The sequence below is a fragment of the Myxocyprinus asiaticus genome, chromosome 7 (assembly GCF_019703515.2).
Source record: "Myxocyprinus asiaticus isolate MX2 ecotype Aquarium Trade chromosome 7, UBuf_Myxa_2, whole genome shotgun sequence".
In the NCBI taxonomy this organism is placed as follows: Eukaryota; Metazoa; Chordata; class Actinopteri; order Cypriniformes; family Catostomidae; genus Myxocyprinus; species Myxocyprinus asiaticus.
Window position 1 is genome coordinate 1,592,808 of NC_059350.1, and position 24,047 is coordinate 1,616,854.

General features: G+C 39.2%; 1 protein-coding gene and 1 pseudogene across 2 annotated transcripts; one reads left to right on the forward strand and one right to left on the reverse strand.

Moving 5' to 3' along the window:
• The first annotated feature begins 388 nt into the window (after positions 1 to 388).
• Positions 389 to 5,955, forward strand: LOC127443333 (zinc finger protein 750-like). Of its 2 annotated transcripts, XM_051701826.1 has the most exons (3): positions 389 to 882; positions 2,423 to 3,908; positions 4,393 to 5,954. In XM_051701826.1, the coding sequence occupies exons 2-3, from the start codon at positions 2,551 to 2,553 to the stop codon at positions 5,072 to 5,074; spliced, it is 2,040 nt and encodes a 679-aa protein (XP_051557786.1). In that variant the 5' UTR covers positions 389 to 882; positions 2,423 to 2,550; the 3' UTR covers positions 5,075 to 5,954. The 2 variants fall into 2 exon arrangements, with proteins under 2 accessions (XP_051557786.1, XP_051557785.1); XM_051701825.1 differs by having other exon boundaries at positions 389 to 3,908; positions 4,393 to 5,955.
• A 2,025-nt stretch (positions 5,956 to 7,980) lies between these two features.
• LOC127443336 (epsin-3-like) lies at positions 7,981 to 23,319 on the reverse strand (annotated as a pseudogene).
• Positions 23,320 to 24,047: the final 728 nt, after the last annotated feature.

A 24,047-nucleotide genomic window follows, 5' to 3' on the forward strand; every position in this document is an offset into this window, starting at 1 on the left:
AGTTGGATTCAAACATTTACATGGCTATTATTTTTCTTTTAAACAGATCATTTTAGATCTACACCGCCCCTTTCAATCGGATGGAAATTTCATTCAGATCCAGCTCAGTCGGATCATTTTTGTGTTTACATTAAGGCTTTACAAGCCGATTGAGCTATCAGTCAGATTATAAGAAGATTAATTGATTGCATGTAAAAGTGGAGTGATAAGACAAGCGATGGGCTGAACTTCACCTGCTGATTCACACACACACACACACACACACACACATACACACACCTGTTTTCTCCACATGTGCTAGGAGAACATTACCTGAGGTTACTCAAAGATGTCTGTAGCCTAGGGACAGAGAAAAATCTAGATCAACTACATTCATACCATGCCAACCACACAAACACACACAGTTTCCCTCTGTTAAAACTGATCAGTCTTTTCCTGCTAACAACGATTTACTGAAGATAAAATACACAATTTCAGATTTTTGAGAGAGTAAAACAGATAAAATAATAATATGAAAAACCAGAAACCTCTTTTATTTCTCAATTGCTTCTCCTAGACAGCAATGAGAATATGTATATGGAGACTACTGCTCAAGTCTCCTGCTTCTCAGATATTTCTTCATAGAGCAGTATAACTTCAGCTCCATACGAGAGTGTGTTGCAAGCTCTATCTGGAGGCCTGGATTTGTCATGGTTGGGTTGGTGTATCCTCAGGTCTTCACAAACTGTTGCGGAGCTCCACCCCTTTCACCTGTGTCACCAGTAGACAGGTCGAACCAGTCTGAGAGATGAGTTCTTCTGCAGAGAGCGTGCTCACCACACCTGTTCAGACACCTGCTGCAGACGACACCTGAGGTAATACTATTCCACAACGCTGAGCAAGGTAAGAAGAAAATAAGCCAAACACAATCTATAAAGACTTTGTCATTTTTAATCTCATGGATGATTGTTGGTGCCAGACGGGCTGGTTTGAGTATTTTTGTAACTGCTGATCTCCTGGGATTTTCACGCACAACAGTCTCTAGAATTTACTCCGAATGGTGCCAAAAACAAAAAAACATCCAGTGAGCGGCAGTTCTGTGGATAGAAACGCCTTGTTGATGAGAGAGATCAACAGAGAATGTCCAGACTGGTTTGAGCTGACAAAGTCTATGGTAACTCAGATAACCACTCTGTACAATTGTGGTGAGAAGAATATAATATCTGAATGCTATTCTGAGATGCGGGTTGGCGCTGTTTTGGCGGCACGAGGGGGACCTACATAATATTAGGCAGGTGGTTTTAATGTTGTGGCTGATCTGTGTGTGTGTGTGTATATATATACTGTATGTATGTAAGTATATGTTGAAATTAACATTAAGCATGATTAATATGTGCTATAAATGTGTTATTCATTCTTAGTTCATGTTAACTAGTGTTAATGTTAAACTGTTACCAATATGCCTGAATCGACAGGTTACACCATAAATATATATATATATTTTAAGAGTTAGATTAGGTAGAAATACATATTTAAAGTAACAACTGCCATTTTAACATTTTTACAGTTTAGTAACTGGCATTTTGGTGGACAATGTATTGGTGGGTCGTGGAATAACAGTTGTGTTTTGACCCACCTGTATTTCTTAAATTCAAAAATTTCGAAAAGCAAAAGAATTTGTTGCTAGACTTGATACAGCTTCACTGGAGGTTGATCAATAAATATGATGTGATCAGAATACATTGCCTGAGTACATTATGAGTGGAGAACTAGTAAAATCAAACAAAAGGATTATTAATGTGAGAGTACTGAGAACTCTCATTTCACACCTCTGCTGTCAGCGGTCCGCTTGAGCTTTCTCAACTCTGAAAAAATGAGACATCGTCTGACACAACCAGAGAAACTTGAGCGACAACTTGTTGCGACACTCAGTTGGGGTGGGACTTGGAACGTTTAACCCAGAAAAGAGTTTCTGGAAGTAAAGTCTGCACTGAAAGACAGGAAAGAAGTGAACGAGAATAAAAGACTATGTGGAAAAATAAAGTGTAAGAAGGACAACTGTACAGTTAAATAGACAGTCAACATGCACTGCATCACACAAACGGTCGCTGTTGTCAGGGCTACAACACATTCAAATTAGCATGACTAGCATAATGCAAACCACAGAAAAGGACACAATTTTCATTTTCATAGTAGATGAGCTATAATTTATAAGCAGTGTTTTGGTTGCTGTCGACTCACTCTGGCTTACTGAGCCCCTCGGGCTAAAGTTTCGGAAGGACTAGCAAGTTTTATTCAAACTTGATAATGAACATGAAAGACAGATCAGCTATTATTCAAATTATCTGCTTTGAATGGAAAAAGACATCCTCATTGGAGCACATCAACAGTGATGTTCTTCTGAAAAAGGTTTCTAAAATATCTAATTTCTTTTTTTTTTAAGGCAATTAAGGTAGTACTGAGTGGGACAAGTGCAACGACCATTAGCTTACTCTACAAGCAAGACCAATCAATCATTGTAGGACCATCCCTGAAGACTCCAACAGCCAGTTCTGCAGTTCCTCCATCGGGATGAGCATTCTTGCAAAAGAACGAAAACCAAAGAAGCCTCACTACGTACCGCGTCCCCCTGGAAAACCGTTCAAATACCAATGTTTTCAGTGTCCCTTCACCTGCAACCAGAAATCCCACCTGTTCAACCACATGAAATACAACCTGTGTAATATCTCAATCTCCATATTTTCCAAACAGAGCAGAAGTCCAAGGCACAGTTCCCCCACAGAAGCCAGCCTGGTTGCAATGGAGGAACCTTCGGAGATCAATTGCTCAATGTATACCCATGATGTTTCCAAAGAAAGAACCTTAGGAGAGGACATGGACAACCCAGAGACATCAATGGGTAGCAATCATGAAGGCAGTGTACCTCCAAAAGAGTTGGTATCTCCAATGGAGCAAATTCTAGAGATCCAGTTGGAGAGGCCAAAGATTCAACCATCTACCAAAAATGGGGATGTTTCTTCTAGTCTTCCAGCTCTGAACCAAAGTGGATCCTTCGAGAAGAAAAGACATGACGAGATGGATAAACCAAGGTCACATTTCTCTGACTCCTCAAATGGGTCATCATCTCTGGGCGACTGCAAGGAAATGACATCACCTGTCTACAAACCAGAAGTTCTTTCAGAGCCTGTTCCTCATGCATACTGGAGACCACCAATCTCATTCGTGCCAAGCTCTCAAAGTCTCGAACACAAACTGGAAAGTGAGATGGATTTTCCATATTATGGCGCTGTCCTTACGGGATATCATTCTTACGGCATTCCAACACCTTTGCATCCGCCTTACCCCCAATTTCACCCCTACCTTCTGCAAAGTAACATTTATGACCCCACCACAACTCACCCACACCTTCATCCTTACATCCTAGAAACTCACAGACTCCGCCCTATGTTTCCAAGGCAACTGTTGCCAGCGAATTCCCTGTCACCGATTTCTGAAGAGTATCTCAGATACTTCTACACATTTCCGAATCCCAACTATGGCCACTACCTCCCACAACAGCAAAATCATCCCGTAACACACTCCCCTATTACATACTCAGAACTGGCACACCCCATGATGGATATTAACTCTGCATTTTCAGTACCGACAATACACAAAGCCTCCAAACCCTCAAACATACCGTATGATCAGTTCTTCAAGACGGATGGCTCATCTGAACATAGAGAGCCAAGAATGAAACTTAATGAAAAGGAGCTTCAGGCGAGTCCACAGAGTGGATCACCAGATAGACCAAACCCTTGCAATGATTCACAGGAACCACTATTTGGAAGTAGGGAAGCAGTGTCAGTCAGCCAACCAGAAGAGAGGGGCATGGCCATACGGACAAATGGGGATGGTCAGCCAACAGGGGGCAGGAATATCTCTGACAGGTAAAGAGGCACACTCTAAAGCTATTACTTTCCTAAAATAAATAAAATAAATAAAAAAATAATTGACTTTAATTTATTAATAGCATTTGGTAATTAAATTTAATACAATTATAGGGATAGTTCACACAAAAATGAAAAATTATTTCATGATTTACTCACCCTTATGTTGCTGCAAACAACTAAGACTTGCTTCTGTGGAACAACAAATAAAATAAAATAAAGCAAAAAAAAAATTGACTAATTTACTAATGACTTTCTTTTGTCTGTTGAACGTAAAACAAAAACATTAGACAAAATATCAAACGATTCACTTTCATCGGATTTATATATATATATATATATATAGCAAATGAGGAGTAAATGATGACACCATTTTAAAATTAAATTAAATGAAATGACATGTTTACAGTATGTATCAAAGTAAAAAGTAAAGGAAACTAATCTTATTTATAAATATTTACTTTCTTATTGTTTGTGTGTGCAGGTCTTCATCTGCATTCAGAGAGATTGAGAGACGGGAAAAAGACGATGTCATGATTCCTCTGAACCTCTCCAAGAGACAGCAGATGAAAAGTGACACTTCAGTCAAGCAACTGTTTCCTCTGAACCTGTCAGTGAAGTTGTCCACATCTCAATCAGACAGCCAATCACAGAGCGCTTTGATCAGAGACAGCCTCGCTCAGCAGGGGATTATGGGTGCTGTGACATCACAAGAGGATCATCTTTTAATTGTCGAGGAAGAAACAACAGCTGCGTTCGCTCTCTGCCAACTGGCCCAGTCTGGTGTTTCAGACCTGATCAGAAACTCAAACATCAGACATTTTTCTAATTCAAGTAGCTGTCATGACCAACAAACCAGTGTTCTTCAGAATCCAGCATCTGATCGAACCTATCAAATGAACATCACAGAAACATCTGCCTCTGATAAAGTTATTCTATATTCCAGTGAAACAAACACAGTCTTGGCTCCTAAAACTTCTCCAGATAATAAATCCGATATAGTTGTGGTAAGATCCGTCCCTTCCTCTGATGCTGCTGAAGTCTCTGCCTCCAAATCAAATGTTCATTATCAAACACGGACAAAAACACGAGGAATATGCAGCACGAAAAGAAAACGAAACAGCAGCACCAATAACCACAATCTAAGGAAGAGAATTAGACATTAATGCCACAAAAACATAATGGAAATCACAAATAAAAGCTGTATTTTTGCTCTTATAAAACAGCACTTGAATTAGGATTGTATATTTTTATTTTTTAAACTCTGTTGAAATGAATTCCTTGTCTTAAGGTTTTATAAGGTTTTTATGCTTGCATATATAATACATGACATTGTTTATTCAAAGTGGTTTAAAATTATAGTTGAATTAAGTGAGATGTTTTGCTAACTTGTATATTTTTTACTGCAGATCTCAGTCATTCAAACCTGCCTGAACATCTTTATGCAATAAATAAACTTAGACAATATATGCAAATTAATACAGGTCTGTTTATGCTAAAAGACAAAGATAAATGCACAGTGAAACAGGTGCACTTGAGACCTGCTAAACCGCTCAGAAAGAGCCGTTATAAAGGGCTGCAGGTTCAGGCATGTTACTTCAGTGAGAACGTTAAACTCTCTATCTGTCTGTCTGTTTGTGAAAGACACATAGACTGTCATACTAGTATTAGAGGTCTGACAGGTAAAAATGACTCAATGAAGACTAAAAGAGTAAAGAATCTTGTACACTTCAACAAAGCTGCTTGAACATGATTTTAGGCGAATACTATTTGCATCCTCTGCTAGACATATGAGGTACTGTTTCAGTGAGCTCACTTAAAGGGACAGTTCACCCAAAAATAAAAGTTCTTACATCATATACTCACTCTCCTCTTGTTTTAAATCCATATGACTTTCTGTCTACCGTAGAAAACAAAATGAGATTCTAGAGAGTATGCTATTTTTATATTATGACAAAAGGTTGTCTTTAAGTTGAACTATCCCTTTAAAACCCTGTTGAGTTTTTGAACTCTTCATGTTCCTCAAACCATTCCCAAACAATGTGTGCAGTGTGGCAGGGCACATTATTCTGCTGAAATAGGCCACTACCATCAGGGAATACCATTGCCATGAAGGGGTGTACCTGGTCTGCAATGATGTTTAGGTAGGTGGTACATGTCAAAAAAAATAAAAATAAAAAAATAATTCTGTTGCACTTTATTCTATTTTGAATAATATTATGATGCTAGTGATACTTTGTAATACAGCACTTTTTATACCACTGTCTCCTAAGATGATTTGCTTATGTTTTCCTCTCTTGTAAGTCACTTTGGATAAAAGCGTCTGCCAAATGAATAAATGTAAATGTAAATGTAAATGTAAATGTAAATTGTGGCTGAACCCAGGGATTCCCAGCAGAACATTGCCCAGAGCATCACACTCCCTCCACCGGCTTGTCGTCTTCCCACAGTACATCCTGGTGCCATCACTCAACCAGGTAAACAGCGCACAGGTGCATGGCCATCCACGAGAAAAGAAAACGGGACTCATCGGACCAGACGACCTCCTTCCAACTGCTCAGAGGTCCAGTTCTGATGCTCACGTGCCCATTGTAGGGACTTCCAATGGTGGACGGGGTCATCATGAGTACTCTGACCAGTCTGTGGCTATGCAGCCCCATACACAGCAGGATGCAATGCACTGTGTGTCGTGACACATTCCTCCCGTAACCATCATTAACATTTTCTGTGACTTGTGCCACAGTAGACCTTCTGTTGGTTCGAACAAGATGGGATAGCGTTCATTGCCCTTGCGCATCGATGATCCTTTGGTGCCCAACACCCTGTCACTGGTTTGTGGTTTGTCCCTCGTCGGACCACTGTCAGTAGATACTCACCACTGCTGACCGGGAGCACCCTACAAGACTTGTCTTGAGATGCTCTGACCCAGTCGTCTGGCCATTACAATTTTGCCCTTGTCAAAGTCACTCAGGTATTTACTCCGGCCCAATTATCCCCCCCCCCCCCCAAATCAGACAAAAAATAATGACTGATCTTGCTCACACGAGACTTATACCAATTTTTGTCCAATCAAATGCTCTCTAAAATAAGAATGTACCTTCCCAAATACCACCTGCCACTGACTTGCAATGACAAGTACACTGAAAACCCTAATAAGTTGACTACTCAATTGATTGAGTAAACTCGTTTCCTCAATTGAGTATTAGTATCTCCAAAAATTTTGTAAATTAAGTTCACCTAACTTGTTGATCATATAACTATTAACTATTTATGTTAAAATAAATAGATGCAAGTATACTTAACTCAAATTTGCTATTTAAATGTTGTTGTTTCAACTTAAATAATTTTAATTTAACTCAGATGTAGGTCATACAAAAGCACAGCTTAAATAATGAAGATTATAACTGATTCTAGGTCAGTAGTTTCTTAAACTTAATAAGGAGAACTGATATAGTGTTAACAGAGTCCAATTTGACCAAAGGGGACACAGTTTACCCTAATGGTGACATCACAGGAAACAACTATTTGCAACAAAATATATAATACAACAAAAGAGCTAAAATCTCTATAAATCCCTAATAAAATCTATTTAAATGCCCCCGTATGTTCCCTTTGACCAAGAAAATATAATTAAATAATTCAAGGCATTGAATTGCCAACGCATGCCAACAAAATCCAAAATGTGGATGCAAAAAAATTTCCTATAGTAATAAATATTTTTGTATTTAATATATGTTTTTTTTATTTTTAATGTCTCACATTTTTTTTAATATTTCATTATTGTCCTAGTTATACATGTTGTGGCATAAAATGTGAATTAATGTTGATTTAATACTTAGGATAAGTGTTAATAATTTCTCAATTAGTGTTTGAGACAGTTTATGGTTCCTCTGAAAATCAAATCCAGAGGATTTGAAAAATAGGATGAGCCATTTGATTTGTCCTGCCTGCCTCTACTTCCTGTTTCAATAGGAAGTACATAAGCACACAGGCAAGAGAATGGTTCATCAAACTATTTCATGGGGCCTTTAACACATTCAAGGAAAAAATAGGACAAAGTAATCATAAGCAATAAAAGTGAATAACATTCATTTATTAGTGTCATGAATATGCACCAATTAGCTTGTAATAGATTAAACGATTAACCTGGTTCCCTTTAATAGGAAATATGCTGAACTCAATGTCACATTCATTAGCAGAGAGAGTAAAGCTGGTCCTTGATTCTTAAATTCGTTTTCTGAGAGAAGGAAACAACAGCATAGGATAATTCAGCATTACTGTAAGTAATGTCTTTTTCCTGTGGGTGGTGCTCTGGAGAACCTAATAGGAAGTGAGGCGCCAGCCCCAATGCATTGTGGGACTGTCGGTGGGACAGGCACATGGTTTGGTGGAGGAGAGGACGGATACAAATCAGTGCTTGACCCTGTATGGCAAACGTTCCCAGGGATCCGTCAATACAAGGCAACAGAAAGTAAATGAGTACATATTTGTGTATAGAAATACAGTAGTATATGAAGTATGTAGTCTCAGTGACGAGTCGATGCTCCTGAAACTTCCTGCCTTTCCATCATCAGTGCCACATATGTTACAGCTGAGAGTGTATTTTTGACTGAAATAATGACATTCCAAACCTTTCTTAAATCAACTGGCAGAATGCTAACTCTGTGTAGCAGAAAAGCAAAGCATTGAACTCTTTAACATGAAGCTGACTTTGTTTTAGGCCAGAAACATACTTTACGCAGACGCGAGCACTTGACCACCGCATTGCCAACATAACATGCATTCTTGCGTTACCATGGAGGGAAAAATCCTCAGATAGAGTTACCTTTAAAAGTCTGTGCCATTAAACTGAATATGGATTATTTAGGTAATTTGTTATAAATATATCCACAGTGTTCCTGGCCAACCACTGGGTAGCACCATGATCATTCCAATTGCCTGTTTTCTATTTCTGGTCTCGAGACGCAATGTAAAACTAACCGAAACAAGTGTTATTTGGAGTAAAAATAAATTTCACGCTCAACTTGTGCAGATGTTGGCTATCATAACAACTAAAATGATAGTTAATGATATCAATGTAACTAACCTCGGACCATCGTTTCATGTCATCTACTCAGGTGAGGCACTGGCAAAAAAAAATAAACAGTCATCTCGACTCTGTGAAGTATCGGTGCTATAGAGCCACATGTTTTTTGAAAATTTCTACAAATGTAATACTTTACCCGCTAAGAATAAATGTAGATGCGGGTGAAAACACTGGAGACTGGAAACTAAAAACAGGTGAACCGTAGAACACTTCCACGTTCAGGAAAAAGTTGGATAGACTTCAACTTAATTGCTCAACAATATTATCTTCAAACTGTTGCTCTGCCATGACAGTAGTTGAACTGAAAGAGAAAACTCACTGTAGAAGCAGACAGTTCACACTAATTTCGCTAGAGCGCTCCTTGTGGTAACAGTGAGAATGCAGCATGTACTTGCGTTCTGACTCATTTTGGAATGCAGAATTTATGATCACGTATTGCGTAGAGTATGTTGTAGCCTTTAAAAGTCAACATTAAACACATTAGTGATTCATTCTTCTTCATATTTCCAAGTGAAACAGAATATTCAATGAGAATGTTTTTTAAAGATGGACTTGATTTTGTGACATCAGCCGAAAAGGAAAGTCACATCAGAGGCGGAGCAAGTAATTACATTTTTATAAAATATTTTAGAGACAAAATAAGCATAAAAGATGCACAAAATAAGACCACGAATGTGCATAAAGAGCTTATTGAGTCCATTTAATGTTGACTTTTAGCTCTTTATAAATGTCATAATCCAGGTTTACCTCTTATTCTTTACTTTATCAAAAATAATTTAGATGCCATTTAAAACTAACAAGTTAATAAAGCCAGTCATCATCTAATGTGTATTGTCCTTTTAGAAAGTAATTTTCATTTAAAACAACCCTAAATGGTTCTTTAGTAACATTCTGATCAAAGCATTCAAATCAGCTTGATTCACTTCAGTCTGTTCACACTGAAACCAAATCAAGATTTCAGTTATCAAGAGTAATCAAGAGTCAATAAACTCATCATTTACTTCAGTCAGTTCATACGAAAACCAAATCATGTAGAGTAATCTAAAGTAAATCAGGTCTTGATTCACTTCTGTTGGTTTACACTGAAACCAAATCACGATAAATTATCCAGAATAAATCAGCTCTTGATTCACTTTTGTCCATTCACATTGAAACCAAATCACAAAGAATAATCTAAAATAAATCGGCTCTTGATTCACTTTTGTCCATCCACACTGAAACCAGTAATCCAGAGTAAATCAGCACTTAATTCACTTCAGTCCATTTACACTGAAACCAAACCACAAAGGAGTAATCCAGAGTAAATCAACTCTTGATTCACTTTTGTCTGTCCACACTGAAACTCAATCAGGCAGAGTATTCCAGTTTCAGGGCAAATTTTCCCATTGAGCAGAATCCACTTCAGAAACAATTGTGAACAGAAGTGATTCAAATCCAGATTCAGTCTGGATCCTCATAGGAAGGGATTGTGGCTTTGACCTTGGTAGTGTGGTGGTAGTGTGGAGGGGTGGAGAGGGGCAGGAGTGAGGGGTAGGAGGGGCTGAGGCAGGTTACTGGGCATGTCCAGCAGACCATGGTGGGGCTGGGTATAGGATGAGGGCAGTGACTGGGGCTTCTGCTGCAGCATGGGCAGGGGGAGGGAGGCGCTGTAGGACAGGGTGTGGGCCGGCAGGGGAGAGGTGGAGTTGGGTCTCATCTGATTTAGAGTCAGTCTGGGCTGCTCGCAGTGGAAAGGGTTTGTGGGAGATGGTGTGCTCAGACCTGAAGGAGAAAGAAGTGACAAAGGGCAGAAAAGTAACAGATAATTTACAGTCAGCCACGAAATTTATCGCTAAATAATTGCAAAATAAACCTGACAGGGTGAAGCGGACTGAAAGGGTTTATTTTATGATTATGTTTAGATGACTGTACATTTATTAAGTTCACCTACCTGACAGGAAGGGGTTTTTGCTCTTGACAGGTGGGTTGGTGGGAATAAGCTTGTCGAGATTTACAAGCGTGGCAGCGGTGGGTCCAAGGAATGCCTCGGGGGTCCGACACTGTCTGGGGTCCACTGCATCAAGAGGAGGTCCTAGCTGAGAGAGGTCATAGGTCTCTGGACTATCCATTGTCCCTCCGTTCACTTGAACACCAACTACCAACTCGCCAAATTGATCAACATCTGAAAATAAGAGTCAATGAAAGCTGAATGAACTATAATCATGGTTTAGTTTGGAGTATAGATGGTTGTTGCGGACCTGCAGGACTCTCACAGCGAGGGCTGAACACCCGGTTTGGCCCCTCCTGTTCAACTCTAGGCCCCTCCTCATCTCTAAGCTCCTCCTCCTGTTCTTGAATGGAAAATGGATCCTTTCCAATTGGTGCTAGAAGGCAGAATAATGATTCTAGAGATGGATCTCTGGAAAACCACAACTACTTGTATCTTAAAAAGCTATGCTATTACTAAAACATGTGATGAGTCATTTCTGTATTGAAAATTGGCACCAAACTGAATTGAAATCTGTTTGTGAAATCTAAGTAGCCCAGAATAGCAACATTGGCTCCATCAATTGGTGGACCATCTGTTTGTATGAACAACAGAGATGGGAAGAGTGTTTGGAGACAATCTTTATTTTTGCAATTCTGTTAAGTGTCTTTAATGGTGCAAAAATAACACAATTTTAAGGCTGATTCAAGATAAGAGCAATGTGACAAAGCAACACAAAATGCCAATGATAATCAGAAGCAAATTTTTATCATGATCAACCTAAAATAATCAACCTATGCCTTGGGGGAAAAAAGCATAGCTTTATTTCAGGCTAAATTTTTGCACGATTTTTGTGATGAAGTCCATTGGATTTATTTATTTTTATTTTTTTTAAAGACTTGTCACTTTGAAAATCTGAGATGTATTTTTGCAGCCTGTGTATAGGCCTTTTTATCCCACGAGTGTATTGTGGATGCTAGTATTCGTGGCCTGTGCTACCTGGTCGAGCTGGGCTCCTCCAGGCTTGTTCAGTCATATTAGAGGTTAGGGTTAGGTTAGGGTTAGAGGTGGGGTTTGAAGGAGGGGCTTCCCAGGGATCAGGAGGTGATTGGTGGTTGCCCCAAGAGTGAGCAGGGCTACTGGAGGAAGGGCGGGCTGTCCATGGACTTCCAGCCACAGGGTTTCTGGAGTTCACTACAGCTGAAACAGAAACAGAGAGCTCAAAAGCATGGTTTTATTTTTAGCGCAAGCAAATAATCATAGTCGAAAGAAACTTTCAAGGGGACGTTCATGTGGAAGTGTTTTTACAAACAAAATCAAACAGACCATGGGCCTTGAGAAGCATTTTTTAAAGGTTGAACTGTTTTAAATTGACACTGTTTTAAAAATGAACATTTCAGGTGCTAAATGCTGTAAAATAGAAAGACGCAATAAAAATGTACAGTATAGACCAAGAACACCTTCTGTGTGAACAGCCCCTAAGAGTGTTTTCAAATAGAAGGCACATGACATCACTGACCTATAGACTCCCAGGGGTCAGAGGTCACAGGACATGTGGGTTAGGTATCCCAAGGGTCATCGTTCACTGGCGCAGCAGACGGGGGGCCAAATATATCCACCAGATCAATCATTGCCAACTGTGTGAAGAAACCGAACTACAGCCAATCAAACCCTCAGGAGATCAACACAAATGTTCAGTCCATCAGAACTCGCTCTCTCACCTCTCCAGTTCCTGATTGTCTCTCTTTCTTGCTCTCCTCCAGAACTTTCTGAAGTTGACCTTCATCTCCCTGATGCGTGTGCTGCTCCTTCAGAAGACAAAACAACATCTGATGCAATCTAAACTCACACAAACTCATAGATCAAGGTTAGTGAGAGTAAGTGGAAATCTTATTTAAAAATTAAAAGAGCAGCAGGTTAATGAGCTTCACGAGATCCACAGCAGATAAAGGGAATTAAAAGGGAAAACGTCCCTCCAGCGGCCCCAGACTGAAAAAGTACTAGAGACATAGAATAAAGATGGACTCTTTAAGCAGCGTGCTATTAAGAGCTGAAGAAAAGACAAATATAATTAGTGAAAAAGGAAAAACGTCTGTTAGGAAATGAGTGGCATGTAATCATACACCAAAGAACTACATCACAGCCATTAAATTGATGATTATGGTGGGAGTGATGCAGATTTGTTGTGTTGCGTCACTCGCTTGCAGCGTGGATTGAGCATGACAGATGCATTGATATACCATTACTACAGTGGTGGCAAGTTTCGTAATTACTAGCATTAGGATAAATGAAAGTGTAGGAAGGGCATCCGGCGTAAAACCTGTGCCAAGTTAAATATGCGGGTCACGGATGGTCCGCTGTGGCGACCCCTAACAGGAGCAGCCGAAAGAAGATGAAGAAGAAATGAATGTGTACAGAAGCATTGCTTAAATGTAAAATTGGAATTCCAACTAGTACTAAATTAATTTTAAATATCTGTAATTGTGTTTTGAACAGGAGTAAATTAAAGATCATTGCAAAATTCTAGTAGTGAAAAAACAGTTACAGATATCAAAAATTACAGCAACCATTTTTGGTATCAAGAATGTGTATTTTTGTGAGCAATGATGTCATTTTGATATCAAGAAATAGCATTTTAATCAGTGAAAACTGAATTGTTGATATCCCTAATTCATTTCCTGCATATGATTAAAAGTCAGTTTGGCTTGTTATATCAGTGTGACGAGGAGGAGGGCGGGGTCGGGCCATGACTACGCATGCCCGGCCCCCAATCGGGCCAATCAGCCAAGGAGAGAGATAAGTGCAGTGGAATGTGGCAGTTCGGGAGAGAGAGAGCCACATGCAGCTGCCATATATGCATTTATGTTTTTGTGTCTTTTTGTTTAAGTTCCTATTAAAATATTACTTTGATTGTTCAGCCGGTTCCCGCCTCCTCCTTTCCCATTTCAACCCTGTTACAATCTCGTACACTGAACACAAGACCAAGTGGCATGTGGAAAACTGTATACTGTGAAATGACATTAGAAGTGGAATTTGTAAAAACGCATTCAACTGGTTAAATATTATGGAAAGGTGGATTTTTCTTACTGTTGTTTAATAAAAGATTTTGCTGAAAAGTACATCCTTTGTTGGTTCTGAAAAAGCCTTAAACACACACATGTTCCTCAGATACCTGCTCCATGCTAATTGGACGTCCTCATCCGTCTCCATGACAACAAGACACAGTAAAGCTACAGTAATAAATAGAAAATCAGATTTAGTCATTTGTAGCTGATAAGAGGCGACATCATTCATATTTAAAGCACGTTTGATTTTGTGAATTTGTATGGGAGCATTCTCAGGACTATTTTCAAAACAAATTGCAAATTGTTTTTGCAATTGTGTTTTCTATTTGTGGACGCATAAACTGTGACATAATTCAAATGCAATTGCAAATTGCGTAATACCATTTGCATTTCTCATTTACACAAATGTACAGTGTCCGCCAACTTATTGCATTTCCTATGTGTTACCAGTTATGACCCTGTCATATTGAAAAAGCAATATTAATTATCATTAATTATTTTAGTAAATTGCTATTTCAATTCTTCAGCGTCCCGTATGGAGCCTGCCAAAATTCAAATGAAATTGCAATTCCCTTTTACACTTGCATTTCCGATGCCTTTCACAGACACTTGTCAATCAGTATTGGAGGTGGAAGTTTATACTGTGGGGCGTGTTTGTAACTGAATGTCTATGGGACCACCGTGTTGCTATTCTATGCTAACCTTGTAGGCTCTCCTTTTAGAAGGGCTCTGACCTCACTTTCTGTCCAGTCACGTGAGTGCTTCAAGTTTAAGTCTAATTAGAAATGGTTTTCATATTACATTATCATAAATCTTGTCTTACAAATAGTATAAAAACCACAAAATAATTAGAACACACATTTACTTGCCTCAGACATCTCTGTTAGTCATATTTATGTATTTTTATTATTACACTGAATCATATTCACACTTATTGAAATGTCTGCCACACATTAATGTTTGAATCATATTTTATCAGAAGCTAAAATGAACACACTTAGCATTGTGAGCCTTTTATTTATGCATAACGGATTAAAACTTTAACAAGCGCTCCATCCAACGGACCGGTGTTTATGACTACTTTATATTTGACCAACCACCGGATTGTTTTCGACACTCCTGAGCCTTTGAAACTTTTCCAGAAACACTCAGCAAAAAACATCAGAGCTCCCATCCCTAGTGGACTTTGAAAATAGTCCTGAAAATCTTTCCATATATTTAGATTAATCCTAGTTATTTTCAGCAGATCATAAAGTTTCTCCACATCTTCAGTCCTGTGCAGTGATGGCCCAAATAGCGAAGCTATTAGCTTAACTACATTTCTGAGTAGTGAGACAGTAGCTACGCTAGTTTTTAAATCAAGCAGCTTTTCAGTAGCGAAGCGATATTTTTGACAAGGTAGCGGCGTAGCGTTGACAAAAGCTACACCGTTACATCATGACTTGTACCTGGTGTTTACTATCAGAAGTTTTGAATCAGAACTAAAAATTAATCGCTCATTTGAGTTGGTTCTTCAAAATGAATTGGTCACACATGATAGGAAAACAGTCTAAGTCGGTTTGCGATTCAGTCTGAATGACACATGCACATGCTGCTGAATCATTTGGCATGCGCTCTCACTTGCCAAAAAGTTCATGGAATATTTTATAACACGGCAAATAAAAATAACGCTGGTTGCAGTGGATCTACAATCAATGGAAAACAAACCTGAAAATACATCATATCATTTGCCAGTGAAGAAAGTCTTTATTAAGTTCAATATATGTGTGCAGCTTGTGAACAACTTCTGCAGGTAAAGAAACTATCAAAACACTTATTAACCTACACCAAAACACTTAAAAAGTACCATGACATTACCATGTTTTTTGGACATGTACCATTACCTGGGAGCACCATGTTAATACAATGGTACATTAATGTGGTAATCATATATAAAATGCCCATGGTATAGTAACATGGTATTCTTTGAAGTAATTTGAAGCACCATGCAACCACAGAATGGTGCATAAATAGTTGTATATCAAAATATCATGGTATTACCATCTGATACCATCGGAAATCACATTGTTATTGCCCAGATGTGCTCACACACACAACAACACACATGCACACACAACACACACACATACATGGAATTTGGCTGCTTATCAAAAGCTTCCGGTACATACAGAAATACAACAGCAAGACACAGAATTACAGGATAAGATGAGCAGAGATATATGTACGCAGATTTTTTATACAGGAATATGCCAAGGAAATTATGTTCAAATGGGTATTTGTAGCGGTAGTAGTATAAATATGAAAAATAAAATGTAAAAATAGTGATTTTACATGTTGAACACATGAGTTTGTATAGGTAACATGTCTAAATATGAATTTACAAGTTTGTTTATTTACGTGCACATACATTTTATGTTGCACCATACTGTAGACTAGTATACTGTATTGCACTAAACTGTAATATACTGTACCATGGCTTTGATAAACGTCATGTGAATACATCTTTTAGATGCTTTGTCTATGACTGTATGCTCTGTGCATCTGCAGTTGAAAAAATCTGAAATGTAGCAAGCTACTTTTGGCATGTAGTTTGTAGTGTAACTTGCTACTTTCTCTGAAGTGTAGATTTTAGCTTAGCTTAACTCATTTTTCTGTTGAGTAGTTAGTAGCTTAGCTAGCTACACTGTTTAAGTAGCTTCCCCAACACTGGTCCTGTGGAATAGAAATATTCCTGAAACAGCAGGAAAGATTAATCAGGTTATCAAGAACATTTTTGTCCTGTCTGCTTACCGAGATCTCATCGCTATCCACAAACACACACATTATGTGTACTTGTAAATGTTTGTGTGTGTGTGTTGTGTGTGTACCTCTCTGCTCATGGCTAATGCGAGCTGCAGCTGCAGTTCTTCTTCTCCGCTGGTCTGCGGTCGAGTCTGTTCCAGATCAGATGCTCGAGGAGACGAGGACGACGCTACAAACAGACAGACGGGTGATGGATGATCAGTATGTTATTACTCCAATGGTGCCATCAACAATCACATCATTTTTTTTGTAATCTCAGTGTGTTTGTGTCTAAATGTGTGTATTACATCTCGTCTATCAACATCACTCTGACACCCCCTAAGGAGACATTAAACAACACAAACACAGACACTCTGAATGAGACACAGCTGTGAGAAACTGCAATTCATCAGCACTGGGATAAAACTTGATAGAGTTGGAGTTTGATGAAACCTTGTCTCTTCTCAACTCGTCTAATTATATTTATTGTCCATTGTTCTTTATTTGTTTTTTACAGTGTATATTCTCTCACAGTTAAATGATGATGGTGATCCTCTGGAGTGGTTGAAGTCTTCTCCATACAGTGCTGCCATGCATGGTTGACTGCTGCGTCTGCTGGGATACGCGGGTGGCATGCCGCCCACCCCGCCTCCACCTGCCATCCTTTCTTTGGTCTTCAGCGCCTGCGCTCGTTCCTGACGCAAACGCTCCTCGTCTCTCAGCAGTGCCACAAGCTGCTTGGCTTTCTCGCGCACGTTCACGCCCTGATCTCGCCCGTCACGGTCCACGTACTGGAAGTCTCTGAGAGTCTGAATGGTGAAGGCATTCTCGCGGCACTGCTGGGCGACGCGCTCCGAACCCGTTTTAGCCAAATAATCCAACAGAGTCAGGGCCTAGACCAGAGAGACGGAGAGATAAGCTGCTCATAATATAAAGTGTATCACACAAAGCAATTGTATGGCTTCAAAAGATGCAGAATACATGTATATAGCCTTATTACTATGTGATACATAAATTGTACATGTGTTATTCCTGTATTATAACTTTTTTGTAACTATTAAAACTATTTATAACTGTGTTATAACTAGCACACCTTGTAGACATGTCTCCAGTTTTTGCCATGGTCATTGAGCCGTTTCCACACCATAGCCATGACCTCGCTGAACGCCACCATGCTGAACGTCAGCTCGGCAATCTCTGACATCAGTGAGCTGGACGGACCCCAGGGGTCATTGGAGGTTGCCTCCCTCACTTTGATCTCTGCATCCGAGTAGTTGTGCACAATGTTCTTCACCTGTCGCCGCAGGGCCGAGGTCGTCATGGCTACAGCGCGAGAGATTGTGTGTGGGTGGTTTTTTTGGCCTCTTGGTGTGAGACGATGTAGGCAGACAGTCACGCTAAGGAGAGCACAAGCGAGTGCTGAGAGAGAAATACACACAGAGAGAGAGAGAGAGAGAGAGAGAGAGAGAGCACATTAACCTCTGCCATTTAAAATGAAATTAATATTTAAAATTAATAAAAATAAGCACTTCCTTTTCCCTTTTATAAAGTCACATAGGTTCTGTTTTATCTAATCCTAGTTATATTTTCTGCAATGTGATATAATTATATGGTTGCCAAGGCAACAAACACAAGAAGCGCTAGCTTTTAATGAACATTTTTGTATTTAAAGTATTTAAATATCACGAAGTTAATTTAATCTTTTGTGATTTTTTGAGGTGTTTAGATGAATAAAATACATTGCATTAATACATTAAGTAATATAACATAAACAATCTTCAAACTTCATTTTAGTAGAACATCAGTCTATTTGAGGGTTAAATACATCAGTGGACGAAACAAGCTCAGCTAATTAAAAATCATCTCTTTATTTGTAGCACGAGGAGGGTGATTACCATTTTCAGAATCATCAATAATTCAGCTCTGCTCTCCAGTTTGCACTTATCATGAAAAACACAGGAAGATGAAATGGGTCGGCAGTGAGAGCCTTGTGTAATTTGACTGTCACACTCGAAAACACTCCTAAATTTAACCTGCCAATTACTCACACACCCATATAACCTTGAGATGACCCAACCACTGCAAAAAAAGCATCTGAGTTCCGGATATTTCAGTCTTTCCCAATTCAAGTACCACTAGACAGGAGCTCTACTTGTATGTTGCATGCTGACATAATTTACGTTTTGAATGCAATCTAAGTCACTTTTCAAATGTCTCTGCCAGATGAATAAATTGTAATTGTGGTCTGTATGTTCTCTGATTCATGTGATGTCAGGCTTGCCCTGTATTAGCGTTAATGAGTCACAATCGCCACCAAAGAAACGGCTCACACTGACTGCAGCCCACATACACCCCGACACCACTAGATCTGCTGCAGCTGATGACCGATGATGTGTCAGCTTTGAATCACAGAAGTGGGATCAAGTATTTTTTATTTACACTGACTCATGTAGTAAGTTCAGATGTACCTCTAGTCTGCCCACCTGATGAAATGTAACTATGTTATGACTATTATATAACTGTGTTATAGTGAGTTTATAACTGTGTTATATCTAGCACACCTTGTAGACATGTCTCCAGTTCTTGTCGTGGTCTTTGAGCCATTTCCACACCATGGCCGTGACTAATGTAGTAAGTTCAGATGTACCTCTAGTCTGCCCACCTGATGAAATGCCTCATAAATACTGAAAGGGGCTGTTCAGACCAAACCCGATATTGCGCTAAAAAAATCTCAGATTAGTATAGACCGCAGGTGTCTTGAGATGCATCAAAAGTCGAAGTTCTTTAAACCTGACAGCATCTAAAAAATGTGCCACTTCTGCATGAGATACTGAAAAAAAATAATAAAGCAAAACATGATACAATGGTCCATTGGCCGTTTTAACGGATTTATTCTGAGCCAGAAATTTTTGTATTTATTTTTTTCCCGAACTTGTATCATTGTGTGCTGGATACATAACCTGGGAAGATTGGAGAAACTTCTTTGGCACTGAACTTGCCTCGTTTGGCCCTGAGGAGGCAGGGTGAAGCCCCAGAAGTGACAGTGGAAACGCAACTGGCCCTGGCATGCACTAGCACGCCCTCATTTGGCCCGATAGTTGAAATGCAGCTATTGAAACAATAACACAATTTGCATTTTTATCTTAAATTTGATGGCAAAGGCACGGATGACTACAAATGATCAACTTTAAACACCTAAAAACCACATAAACCAACTCCCATCAAAAGTAGATTGTTCAGCTGGATTGTCTGCTTGACTATAGGCTTTGCTTTAAGACCTACACTTCAGAACAGGATGAACACAAATACATCTAAACCTGTGTCTCAAAGTTAAAAGTGCACATTTACATGGCCAACAAATACAAGTACAAAAACACTCTCATACAGCTTTACTTCACATGTTTGAGTGAGTTGTTGCTATAGTTACAGGGACTGTATGAAGCCACAAGTAATCGACAGAGAGAGCCCAACTGAAAAGAGGGGTCTGGAAGGGACTGTACTGCAATAGTAGCCTAATGCAGAGTTTGTATGCGGTGCAACAAAATCTGCATTCAGCTGTACCATTCACAGATGCAAAGATCAGCAACTTCAACAGAGAATGAGGGAGAGAGACACTAATACACATAATTCTTGGGTACCAATTTTTGTTTGATCTCAAACTACGTTTTCTGAATTTTTTTTGTGGTACTCCTACTGTATAAAATGTAATATACAATTATTGACATTTTCAAAATCTCCAGTGCGACAGCCTGATGTGAAGCATCTAAAAGAGTCGTTCATTCACTAAAGTGGATAAAAAAATTGGACTGTTGTGAAATTACTGAAAATAGTGAAGACAGGCCAGTAGGGTCGATACTCAGCTGACGAAGACATCTTTGCCCTTCACACTCTTGCATCTCGCTGCACTCATTGACTTAGTATTTCTGTGTGTGTGGCAAAATCTAATCCTATACATCCCCTGACTTACTCTGTCATTCTTCTCTTGGTGTTCCTGTCCTTGATCTCACCAGCAGTCTCTAAATCAATCGTTCCTCTCTTCTAAAAACGTAGTATTTACTGCAGTACAGAGTTCAGTCAATCCCATGTGACAAAACCGTCCTTCTCAGGTGAAACATATTGAAACACATCAATGAATACTGCAGTCTTCTGTTAGAGGAGCCTGCTGAGATATCTAGCTAATGAACATGTAATTTAAGGTTACGTAAAGGTTAAATGTGCTTATGATATTTTAGTATTTGATGAAAGTTCTCACAACATGATTGAATTTATAGTAGAACACAACAGGCACACCATTCTGCCCCAGCAATCCTGAACATTGAGTTATTGATGTAAGCATCTCTTTACTCTAGTAAAAGACCACAAACTGTTTTTGCCAAAACCGATTTTACAACCTGATATGATAGTGATAGGAGAACCTGTTTACAATAAATTATAATGGTATCATAGGAAAACCTTTAAAAGTCCCAATGATGTCATATAAGAACCTTTAAATTTCAGATTATTTCATAGAACCTTTTTACATTCCCATGATACCAAATAAGAAACTTTGAAGTTCAAATTATGTCATAGAAGAACCATTTTAAGTTATGTGGTTCTTTAGTGTACTGGTGCTTAAAGAACCCAGGAGGGCTTCACTTTTTCTCTGTTAATGGATAATAGAGTAAGTAAGTCAATTTATTTATATAGCACCTTTCAAGAACAGACGTCACAAAGTGCTTCACAATAAAATACTAAGAAACAAATAAGAAACAGAGTAACAGACATTAAATGCAGACAACCAGATAAAAACATGAAACATGACAAACAATATTTAAACAAAAGCAAGTCTAAACAAGTGGGTCTTTAGCTGCTTTTTAATAGTGTCCACAGTGCCCACAGATCTTAAGTCCGATGGGAGAGAGTAGAAGTCTGCAACCCAACCCGGGCCCGGCGGGACCCGAGAACTCGATGGGTTTCGGGCCGGGTTCGGGTCAGTTTTTCAAGTAGAACTTCAGGTTCGGGTTTGTAATTAATGAAAAAATAAACAGGCTTACCGAACTTGTTTCGTGCACACGCTCTCACTCACAGACACATGCGAACGAACAAGTTAGGGGCCGTTCACACCAAACGTGTTTTTGCGCACATCTGTTTTGGTTCCCATTGTTTAAACACTTGCTGGATGAATGTCTTTGACGTTTGCAATGCGTCTTGCTTTTTCTTCAGCATCTCGCACAGGACCGGCACTGTTTAAACACCGTGTCAAGTTAAAAAGAACAGTTCTTGCTAGGAGAAGAAATGAGATAGTAAGTGATTTCAGTTCGGGTTGGGTTCGGACTTAAAATCTGACGGTATCGTTCGGGCCGCGTATAGGTCGGGCCACATGGTCTTGGGTACGGGTCGGGTTTCATTTTAAGGCACGTGCAGACCTCTAGGAGAGAGTTCCAAAGTTTAGGATCTGCAACCTCATTTGTCTTGAGCCTATAGCGAGGAACAACCAGCAAACCCTGATCAGAGGACCTCAGATTCCTAATGTTATTGTATGGCTGCAGTATAGACAGGTGCATGACCATGCAAGGCTCTAAATGTAATCACAAAAATCTTAAACTGGATTCTAAATTTAATAGGAAGCCAGTGTGAAGAAATCAGGATTGGTGTTACATGAGACCTTCTAGATGACTTGGTCAAAAGCTTAGCAGCAGCATTTTGGGCCACTTGTAAGTGCATGTATAATCATCTCCATCTCAGCTATGGACACAACTTGCCTGAGTTTAGCAATATTCCTCAGCTGGTTAAAACAGGAGCGAACCAAACAATTTACATACTGATCAAGACTGAAAGCCTGGCCCATAGAGACACCTAGACAGTACCAATAATAACCAATACACCAATCTAAAGAATCTATAATAAACCATCAACTTTGATGATCTCTAAAGAACCACACAGCAACTCAAGATATCTGCAGTGAAAAAGTATACATAATAATCATAATAATTATATATATATATGCCTATTTTTAACATTTATGCATTTAAATTTCATAAAATTCCATCCAATTAAATTGTGTAATGTTTAACAATATTAAAATAATACAACTTAAAATACTGTGTGTGTGTGTGTGTGTGTGTGTGTGAGTGTGTGTGTGGGTAGAGAGAGAGAGAGAGAGAGAGAGAGAGAGAGAGAGAGAGAGAGAGAGAGAGAGAGATGTGCATTTCTACTCCTGTTATATGAATCTGTGTGTAAATGCTCCACTACAGGCCTTCAGCTCCTTTATAAAGCATAAGAAACATACTTAACTCAAAACAACATAACTATATCTATAATCTATCACTCTTATTCAGTAACACACTGTCAGATGCTGGTGTATTTGTGAGGTTAATGCGGTAAATATCTGCTTACCTGCGGGATCATCTTACTGACCAGCCGTGATCCGTTACCGAGAGAAACCCAGAGAGAGTTAGAAGACGGTTCCGACCGTGTATGGAGGAATCTGTGGGCACAATACAGCGGTGTCTCTGTTCGGGTCGCTAAGATGACGATGCGCTGATGTGATAGAGCGCGACGCGCGCTCACACATGCGGTGTGTGTGTGTGTGAGAGAGAGATGGAGAGAGAGAGAGAGAGAGAGAGAGAGAGAGAGAGAGAGAGAGATAGAGAGACACTTTTTTTCCACACTTGTTCAATACAGAATTTGTTCTACTTTGTGTCTGTCCTCATCTCCACGTTTTTCTTCACACTCTCAGGCTCCTAAGCATGCACACACACACACACACACACAGTATTAAAGTGAATGTGTGAGAGTTTGGACTAGAGGTGGACCGATACCACAAATACCGATAACTAGGTGGTGAAAAAGGCTGATAACCGATGAATTGGCCGACGTTTTATATTTCTTCGTCTTTTCTTACTATGACAGGCACAGACACAGAGGCTACAAGAGTCCAAAATAAATGTAGTGAGATGCAGTTTATTGTGCAACCAAAATCCTAATAATAACTGAAAAAAGGAAGATTTGGTGCATAACATTGGACTTTTAACTGTAAACAAGCCTGAAACACAATGGGTAGTGTTATGCTGAAATCATGGAGACTTATAATAATAAAATATGCCTTGAAGTGAATATAAAAATATGGAAGAATATTGTCAATCATGAAAGATTTAGATGTGCAAATCCACACTAGGTGTCAGTGATTGTTTCTATTTCACCACTAGAGGCCGCTGTTACTGCAGAAACAATCCGTTCTAACTGGAGAATCTTCCAGAGTC

Excerpts from the sequence above, each read along its gene's own strand:
- LOC127443333 (XM_051701825.1), top strand. The coding sequence starts at position 2,551 with ATGAGCATTCTTGCAAAAGAACGAAAACCAAAGAAGCCTCACTACGTA. Across the intron at positions 3,909-4,392 it reads GGCAGGAATATCTCTGACAG|GTCTTCATCTGCATTCAGAG; the intron begins GTAAAGAGGCAC and ends TTGTGTGTGCAG.